The sequence below is a fragment of the Etheostoma cragini genome, chromosome 10, assembly GCF_013103735.1.
Source record: "Etheostoma cragini isolate CJK2018 chromosome 10, CSU_Ecrag_1.0, whole genome shotgun sequence".
Classification (NCBI taxonomy): Eukaryota; Metazoa; Chordata; class Actinopteri; order Perciformes; family Percidae; genus Etheostoma; species Etheostoma cragini.
In genome coordinates, this window is record NC_048416.1 from 8,541,187 (window position 1) to 8,551,459 (window position 10,273).

General features: G+C 39.4%; 2 protein-coding genes across 2 annotated transcripts in view; one reads left to right on the forward strand and one right to left on the reverse strand.

Moving 5' to 3' along the window:
- Window positions 1–10,273, forward strand: part of enpp6 (ectonucleotide pyrophosphatase/phosphodiesterase 6) — a 34,101-nt gene that overhangs the window by 15,640 nt on the left and 8,188 nt on the right. Inside the window, exons 5-6 of the mRNA XM_034882850.1 lie at window positions 375–554; window positions 1,754–1,891. Of these exons, the coding sequence (XP_034738741.1) occupies window positions 375–554; window positions 1,754–1,891 (318 nt within the window). The remainder of the gene's footprint in view (window positions 1–374; window positions 555–1,753; window positions 1,892–10,273) is intronic.
- Window positions 5,849–9,062, reverse strand: LOC117951225 (serine/threonine-protein kinase pim-1-like). The gene is made up of 9 exons (XM_034882851.1): window positions 8,882–9,062; window positions 8,551–8,763; window positions 7,757–7,900; window positions 7,537–7,631; window positions 7,409–7,456; window positions 7,046–7,264; window positions 6,749–6,929; window positions 6,456–6,626; window positions 5,849–6,344 (listed from the first exon to the last, which is right to left on the reverse strand). Exons 1-9 carry the CDS (start codon window positions 8,934–8,936, stop codon window positions 6,253–6,255), a joined length of 1,218 nt encoding a protein of 405 aa, XP_034738742.1. The 5' UTR covers window positions 8,937–9,062; the 3' UTR covers window positions 5,849–6,252.

Below are 10,273 nucleotides of genomic sequence, written 5' to 3' on the forward strand. Positions count from 1 at the left end.
TTGTCAATTTCTTCACATGTCAAAAACATACAAAGAAATCGAAATTGCGTTTCCCTCTATCCCACGGTGACAGTGGGTGCCCCCACCTTATGGAACAACCTCCCCAGGCATATTAAAGCTGCACAGACTCTACAAACGTTTAAATCCCTGCTTAAGACGCACCTGTTTGCGGCAGCTTTTAACCCTCGTTAACCTGGATTATGAAGTTTTAAAGTGTTGTTGTTTGTTTCCATGTGATGTATTTTGGTTGGAGGTTTTTAAATGTGCTATAGAAATAAAATTGACATTGACATTGACAGTTACAGCTTCTACCGCTTCTCCTGTCATGCAGTTTAGCTTTTCAGCTGCTTCTGTTGCTTGTGGTCTTCCTGCAGGAGAAGAAGATGGTGAACCAGCTGAACATTATGCTGTTTTCAGACCACGGTATGACCAAGATCCATTGGATGGAGAAGGTCATAGAGCTGGACAAGTATATCAACATGACAGCCATTGTCAAGATGATGGACAGGGGACCGGTGGTCAGTCTGTGGCCCAAAGATAACAAGTATCAAGAGGTGAGGCCAGAATGGGTATATTCTGCTCTGCTATTGATGCTCTTTGTGAATGATTCAAGGAGACATTCACATTTACAGTTCAAAACAGTGACCAATAACATAGATCCTTAAAAAGAATTTAAAATGACAAAATATGGAGATATGAGGTTCGTGTCTGACAGCGACAATATTGCTGTCATTCTGTCACAACTCTTTTCATAAATCAATGCTATTGGTTGCGGACATTTTATTTGACTTTTTCTGAGGTAAAGCTCCACAAAGTGTTTTCAAATTAGCCTTTATGCATTTCCTAAAAAACACATTTTCTGGACATACAAGGTTTTTGCCTGACAATGTCTAACTATAAATCAAGGAATCTCTGTGCGTGTGTGTGTGTCTGCATGTGCAGTACAGCAGTGCAGGGGCGGGGTGTTGCTCCATAGACGTCTTATTGATTGTGGTTTTACTGGCTATCGGTGTCGTGAAAGATGGTGGTCAGCCGCCAAAAAGTGATTGCTGTCTATTAGTTGTACACAAACACCTGTAAGAGAAACGCCCAGGCTCTTGGGATCTCCAGCACGTTGTTTTGTTTCTTTAACTGTCTATGGCCGGCGGTTGTGCACATTTCTCCAGCTGTTCTGCCTGCCGTAGTGGCTTCACCTCCACTGTCACTCTGTCAAAATATGGACACACGTCACGTGGTACGGTCCATAGGGTTTGTCACACTAGTGGACCCGCACACTTGACGTGCACTACCGTGTGCAAGTGGCACGGTAACTGGCCAAGGAAACATGATCATTAGAGCGTTTCAAGCATGCTCTAAATTAAACACAACTAAGCCACACAGCCAACAGACGGGACGCATTGCAACAAAACATTAAACACTTTTGATATAATATTTATATAAAGATATGGAATCTACCGTATATATCATGCACCCCTTGCTCAGAAATATGCTTCAATGACAGTAAAGATACCGGATACTCTCAGGGAAAATGAGATGACCTCTTCAAATACATGTCCGTATACAGTTATTATTAAAACATCAACCTGCGCCTGAAAGGACAGACTGATTTTACAAACAAATTACAGAATAGATTTCTTTTCTTTTTTTAGCATATATAGCAACAACCAACTGTCACTAGTTAGTAAAGCTATATTTTGTAGAAAGGTTTGGTGTTAAATTGACACTGTTTGTGTGTATCTGTGTGTTACACCAGGTGTATGCCGCATTGTCCCAGGTCCCTAACATGCGTGTCTATGCCAGACAGGAGATCCCTGAACGTTTCCATTTCAAAGGAGGAAGGTTTGTTTCCCCCCTGACGCTGGTCGCTGAGCCAGGCTGGTTCATCATTGAGGTAACAGATAATATTTAACTTGTATCATGTTTTCTTCTTTTCATCTGCAATTTTTATTTTATACGAGTATAATGCATGCAATGCAATGCAACTGCATTAGAAGTGAATGCAAACATATACAGCTGACATCAGTTGCATTGTTTTTTTGTTAATCAGGGCAGCAGTTAAACATTACATAATGTGATTACATACATACAAAAGGGCTCTCCACTGTCTTCTTAGTTAGTTTTTAAAATGATACCAGATTAAAAAACAGAATGTGTCTTTAGAACATTGGATGAATGGTTGCTGATCATTGGCAGTGTAGACATTGCATTATAGATCAGCCCCCCACTCAGATCAGCTTGTATTCTATAATGGAGTGGAATGGAAATTTGTAAGTGACCCCAAACTTTTGACTGGTAGTGTATATATATAAAACAATATATAATTCTTACTTGCCATGTAGGATGGAGCCATATGGCGGCAATCTGACCTGGATTAAATATAGAATTGCTTCAATTGGAACCTATGGGAAAGAAGCTCATGTTGTCTTTATGATCTCTGTATTTCACTACCAATACATTGATACTGTGTGTTTGACATCTGTGAATGCAAATATATGAGTGGACACAAGCTCAGGGCGAGGGCAAAGATGTAGGACTGTTTATCAAGACGTTTCATCATCTGTTTCAGCTCCAAGTCTCTAAGTCTGACGTTTGACCCTCATCAGCTAATTACGTTTGCTCTGTTGTCATGGAGCTAACTGTAGATGGTTAACCTTTCCATGGTTTTGAGCACCTCTGAGATTTCCTGTGGAGTTTTTGACCACTGGTAGTACTATGGACCTGTTATCCTATAAGTAGGGCTCCGTTTGGTTTAAATCACTGGTTCTTAAACTGTGGTACAAGTACCACTGGTGGTACGCGAGCGCCGTCTAGTGATACGCGGATGGAATCTCTTTATAGTATATAGTATATAGTATAATATATTTTATTAAAAAAAAGAAATGAATTAATTTTAAAAAGTACTAAATAAATACAACGTTTTCAGTAAAAGTACTTAAACTATGATCAGTGAAATAGAATTTAAAATGAGTGTTTTTTGTTTGTTTTTATATCAGGTTGCAAACGTTACATAGTTACGCCCATTAACAGAGTGCGCTTACATTCATAGTTAGTTACGAGCTGAATCATTTCATAGTTGACAACTAATCGATTCACTTTTGCGACTGTAGTAAACAATCACTGCTGGATTTGGAATACTAAATTAGCTTTGCAGATACACTGAATGTAACCATAACCAAACAGCAGTTAGACAGACAATCTCCCTCAAGGTCCGATTAGTTAACCTGACGCGTCACATGGTTTGTTACACAGAACCATCTGAGAAGCTGCATTGGAAGCTGTTAAGAAACCAATATACGTTAAACATATACTTGGCAGGTGATTGGATGAACCAGAGGCCTGTACTACCAAGCAAGATTTGGTATTAACGATGTAACTTGGGGGTTTAAATCGGCATGGTAACTTCTGCTGAACACCTAACCTGGTCGGGAGGTTATGTTGGAGATTAGAGATCAACCGGTGTAAGAGCACAGGCTACTGATCAATCAATACTCAATTGTCACTATTCCAGATCTGTTGGAGCTCTGTGCATGGAGAGAGAAGGGGGGGGGATGCGCTCATGAAAGTTAAAACATTTACACATTTAAACAACAAACCTGTTAACATTCTTTATGAGTATCTTTATGAAAGATATAGATTTTAAGCAGAAGGCATTACCTATAGGCTATTCGTGTTTTACGATGATAAAAGTAATGAATATTTAAATGGAGTCTGGTGGGTTTGGTGATAGTGATTTCACCCTTAGATTGATAGGTTAGGGTAGCAACTGAGATAATATGCTAAAGCAATGACAGTTTATGGAAAACACAAGTGTAGCTATGGTCAGATCATGTGCTTGACCGATGGGGAAGTGATATTGAAGCGTTCATTGTGATTTACATATTTACAGTGTCAGCTTTTTTGCCAGCTTTTCTTCCTGTTTTGGGAAACAGTGTATTGCGTTTTGCCTTTAAAACCGCGTCTGTGTTCTTTATATTTATGTAGAATTCTAGTTTGCTCTTCTGATGTAAAATTTGTGTCTCTTGTAGATGTTCGCGAGGGGTCACGCAGGGCAAACACTACCTCTTTGTCAACAATTTGTAATTGAATGGCCCTGGCCTATGGTAAATAAAGATGTTTCATAAAAACATTAAAAACATGGAGGTCTATAACATAACCTTATGTCTGCACTAAATAACCAAAACAGTGACATTAAGATGGAAACAGACTAGATAGTTCAACTTGCTCTGCCCTTCCATCCATACTTCTTGAACTTCTTCCTACTCCTTTTGAACACGGGGATTTCTTATTTGAATCACTTAAAATAATTTTGGAAGAATGTGCTGAAATGTAGGCATACGTCCTTATGTATATGTTATATAAATTTGTATTATTATTATTAGAATCTTTTACATGTTCATAATTAACTAAAATAAAAAGCACTGGCTCATGGTGCGGAGTTGCCAGTTTGGGCGGTCTTCCAGCTCTTGACTCCGAATGTGCTCTGGTTGGATACATGATGGGCTAATGTAGAAAAAGATTGCTGTATTTTCAGGGATGACAGACTGAAAAGCAGACATGCTTTCTATGACTGGATGTGACTCTTGATACTTTAACAAATGATTTATAAAATCATGCCAAAAGTTTGATTTTAATAGCTTAGTATTCTATCCAAAAATTGCATGTATGTACAAAGGCTTTAAGCCGCCCTACACAGTATTGTAGGCCTAGTCTAATATGCAACTTTATATTATACAATATGTAGTAGGGGGTCCCTGCTCTGTCTCTTTTTCAGGAAAGGACTCTTAGAAGACCCCTGATGTAGAGCCTTAAAGTCACAGTTATCCTTGTAAATGACTATTTAATGGTTTATTTACTTAGTCTTGATGTAGATAAACATTTTTTGTTTTATTTGATTTGATTTATAATTAATAGTTTCATTTCAGCAGTCACACTGAGTAGCAGTTGATGACTGGCTGTTCAGATCAGTAAACAAGTTATTTCACCGACTTATTGCTGTTTCCTCTCATTTCTAAACTGTGTTGTAGGCTACTGAAAAATAATGAGCAGATAAATCCATAATGAATAAAAATCATTAGTTAATAGTTCAACCTACTCCGACAGTAAAATCCTGCTTTTAAATTAATGCATGAGTGATAATCTAATGATAGAATATTATAGAAATAAAATCCATTGTATTTCTATGTATATTATATAATATTATAACAGTCAAAGGGATGTGTTATACTTTTAATACTTTAACTACATTTTCCTGATTATACTTGCAGACTTTTTTTGATGGAATGTTTTAAATACAGAACTTTTACTGTAACAGATTCTTATACTGTGTGATATTAGTAGCCTAGTAGTGGCCTTCTTTTACTAAAAAGGATGTGAATACTTCCTCCACCGCTGGTTTTAAGTCTCAAAACCATTTCACTCTTCCTGGTACAAAATACCGCTGCTGGACTTTACACAAATTCCAAAAACAGCACATTACCTCTATTTTCAGTTTTAGAGGTGATTGATTGAGAGTTTTCTAAAACGCTTGATGGGAATCGCTGCTCCCCTCCATACTAACAGAGCATTGTCCCAGAGACAGGTGTCCTCTGGCTGCTCCTGAATCCTGGAGCCAGACCACAGGTGACCGTGCCCCTCAGCTCTGGAGCTTCTCATAATCTCTTAAACGATTGTCTTTAGGTTATCCCTATTTATCATGTTTTCCTGCCCTAGTGTCTTGACCATTTTTTTTTCTTTATGTCACTCTTTTTTAATTTATTATATAACTCAAAATGCAATTGGATCAGAATGATGAAAAGATGAATTCACTGGGTTTTGATTTTATTTGAACTTTATTGTTATGTTAAGATTTTAGGCTATTACATAAATAGGCTCTCACAGCCTATTTTAGCAGCAGCTCCTGACCCGGCCCAAGCTCTCTAAGAAGACAAGGAAAAACTCCCCATAATCGGAAGAAAGCAGAAATCGGAAGAAACCTTGGGAAAGGCAATTCGAAGAGAGATCCCCTCTCCTGGGATGGCTGGGGGTGCTACAGGATCAGCAAAACAAAGGCCAATTACTGTAAAAAGTTCAATATTCAGTCCAATTAGATAAGTCAGATTAATTACGTCAAGCAGCAGTTTCTCACGTCCGTCTTTCTGTCAAAGACAGAGCAGCATTAGTACTTGGATGACACTAATGTATGGCACTGGATACATTTATGGACTTTTAGTGCGCATGCACGCGCACGTGTGTGTGTGTGTGTGTAGTGCTAGTTTATCCGAGCCATGGGTGAAGTTGAAGCTGCTCCAGGGTAAGACGCTGCTGGGGGGTTTCGGTCAGAGTCATTCTCAAAAAATCCTGGCAGTCTGGAGAGGAAGAAGAAGAAGAAAGATGACGAATATAGTGATCCATAACATTTGAACTAAAATTAACAGATTTGTGCCGGCTGACATGTTTGTGTATGCTTTTTTTCTTACTTTTGGACAGCTTTTTGCTGATTCTCAGCTTGTTTCTGAGGAACTTAGTGGTCTCAAAAGGAACTTTGTGGAGCATTTCAAACAGGACCACTCCCAGCTGCCACACTGTGGTGGGGCTGGGACTGTAGATGCGATGACTGTACCACTCGGGAGGGACGTGAGAAGGAGTACCTACAATACACGGACATAATAAAACCATGGCAAGGATGAGGCAGAGGAGAAGCTTTGTCTAAATGTAAGAGTCATAGATGAGTAAGTTTGTGAAGGGCAGGAGTAGATGCTAGACTACTTACCGTAGAAATTGCGGTAAAAGGATCCTTTCGTAGCGAAGCAGCTCAGTCCGAAGTCGATAAGGCGAATGCGAGGGACATCTGAACCGGTCTCGATCAGAATATTTTCCACCTTGATGTCTCGGTGAAAGATGCAAAGATTCTCAAGTTCAATTGCTGCCTCAATAAGCTGTTTCAGTATGATCTGAGAGACAAAAGGAGAGAGATGAGGGATCGGAAAGGAGGGTTGTATGGCCTGAAGGCAGTCAACACACACACACACACACACACACACACACACAGGATCCTCCAGTAGTTTACCTTGGCCTGTTCCTCCGGTAAGGAACCTCCGTTGTCCTCAACGTAACTGAGTAGGTCCTTGGAGGGAACTGGTCTCTCCAGCACCAGGATCAGCTCCTGGTCCAAATCATACCAGTCCAGTAGGGCCACTGGCGCTGTCGTCCCCACTGATCCACTTGTTCCAGCCGCAAGTTTTATCATGATGGCGACCTCCACAGACAGCTGCTTCCCATTCTGGTCCTGAAACATCACAACAAAATGGAGGATGAGGGAGATGAATGTTTTAGAGAATATTATAGAATATTTTCATCCATAATGTTTTCAGTAAGAGAGGGCAGTGCTGAATACAGCAGATTTCAACAGCAGTAGGTGTTGCTCACTTACCACTACTTTGCAGAAGATTTTGTCCTTCGGCACATGTTTGATGGCAACCTATGAGGACAAACAGGACTTTGGTTAGCACTTCCTGACTAAACTATGTCCGTGTTCAAGAATGTGTGTGTAACACTTACAGGTAAATTATCTGCCCTGCGATATCCGGCAAACACAGATCCACATCCTCCCTGGCCCAGCTGATCCTGCTCTATGTATTTGGCCTTAAATTTTGCTAAACAGACATACAAGCAAATTTTTTTTAACACATTTGTAAGGAACACCAATTATGTAATATTACACCTAATTTAAGTCATGTTAACAGAAAGCCAAGCCCTACATGTATCACTATCTACTGACCTGTTAGGGACGCTATGGACAAATCCAGTTTGGTCTCCTTCAGGTCGGATTTTCCCTTTTTCGTGCTTGGTCCTTCACCATCGGCAACGGCCTTCCTCTTAACACCTCTCTTGCTCACATTATCCACAGATGTATTGCAGCTTTCTACATGAGAAAAAACCCAGGGGAACATCAGCTTGTTGAAAGTCACAGACACAGTCACTACAATAAGTAGATGACAGAACAGGCCATCATTCGTTAACGGCACATCTGCCGCCTGAGCTGGAGTTGAGCTGTGTTTAGCCTACCTTATTATACAGAAACAATAAGCCTGGTTCTGTTTAAAGTTTTACAAAGCCTGCCAAGACTTTATCAAAAACAGTATTTCTCACTGTCCTCTAGTGGTATTTATATGAGCGGAAAATCCAGAACTATCTTCAAAGGTACCACTGGCGAGAAGCAAATTAGTTTTCCTTTGTAATTCAGGTGAACCAAAGTGTATTTAGATCAATATACCAATTTCCCAGTTAATGGACATTTCTGTAATAATGAATCCACTAAATTGGAACCCAGTCAATAGAAGAAACTAAGATAATTTACTCAAATACTGTACTTAGGTATGATTCTAAAGGTACTTGTACTTAAAAAATGTTTGAATGCAGGACCTTTACTTATGTATCACTTACGTATTGCTACTTTAGGTTACGTTAATGATCTGAGTACTTATTTCATGACTGTCCAGATCCTCGTGTTCAGTAAAACGATAGAGCTATACACTCCCAACAGTAATTTCACACGATCAGCTCCCAGCCTACCAGTGTCAGCTGAGCAGGACGCCGTCTCCATGTCATGCTTAACAAGGTCAAGTCGTGTCCTCTTCCCTCCTCTCACGTCGACATCCCCCCTAGAGGTGTTTGGGGGCTCAGTTTTAGGGACCCTTATCTTCTTCCTCAGGGTCTTCCTGGCCTTTCTTTTAATTGTCCTAGTCGGTCCATCATGTGCAGTCGCTGGCGTCCTGACATTACGCTCTACAAATGAGAAAAACATCAATTTGTTGTGAATTATAGCTGCTAAATGTTTTTGAATTGTTATTTTTTACTATTCCACAGTACCGATCACACTGTGATTTGCATTGATTTCACTTACCTCGGATTCTCCTTAGGGCCGAAGAAACAAGGGTCTTTGCACAATCTTTCTTCATGATAATTTTAAACAAGTTTCTAACACGATAACCTCAGAGTAAGGAGTGAATGTAGATCCAACACTTCAACACTTAAGTATCTTAAGAATGAGCTTCCTACTGTGTGTGTTTGTGTGTGTTCTAAAGGTAAAGGGACCGGAACACAGAATATGATGACAAGTTCCATCATAAGGAAATGTCAGTGAGATCACAAAGACGTGTTCTGGAATATGCAAATTAGAGTTCTGAATCGATTGTGTATGTGTGTGTGTATATTTGAATAGGTAGAGGTTTTTCAAACAATTCTCACAATACAAGCATACAACTCTTTATTTAATTTGTATTTAACCAGGAAAAAAACCTTGAGCTTAAAAATCCTGTCCTGACTACTGTCAAACATACAAACAAAGTACACAAAAAATAAAACAACCAAAGCAGCAAATATTTCCAAAGTCAACCACAAACATAAATACATCAAAACATCTACAGCCAAATGTGTCCGCCTCCTTTTAGCACTAATGGGACAAGCTCATTAAAGGCTTGATATCGACTCCGCCTTCTCAGTCATCTGGCTGCCACCTACCTATCTATCATAGATATTTATGTCCTAAGGTTATTTTTATAAACGGTTCATATTGATCTAAAAGTCAAATACTAAGAGGACAGAAGGATTTGGGGCTTTAGGGATGGCAAACTGTTAGATGGACTGCCAGGCGAATTTGTATAGTCATGCATAGTCCCCAGAGGATCTATGCTGACTTGGTGATCTCCTAACTTTGAAGATAAAATTGATTTATATTGTCCCATAGAACATTTGTCTTGGACTCATTCAGTATTTGCTGTTAAAGATAAAGTATGTACTATTACTGCATTAAAATGTCTATAAATAAATAAGCATATAAAAATAATGTGTATACACATCCACAGACTGCCACCAGCCAACAAATTGCACACTGCCCGTCGTACAACACATCTGTAGCCGTCATAATCAGAGATGGCAAAAGTACTCACTTTCCGTACTTAAGTAGAAGTACAGATACTTGTGTTAAAAAATACTCCGGTAAAAGTGGAAGTACTGATTAAACTTCTTTACTCAAGTAAAAGTAACAAAGTACAGGCTTGGAAATTTACTTAAAGTATAAAAGTAAAAGTAGCCTTGCAGAAGCTACCTGGAGCACACTGACGTTACTAGAGAGATGCTGAGGGACAACAGGGGACATGGAGGACACGTCTTTATTTGGCAATGGCTACATTTTAAACGGCTGTCTGCCAACAGGCCTAAACATAACATATATGATTATTATGACAGAGACTGGGACTCCAGGTTAATAAGATTCGGACAAGATATGAATTCAGTT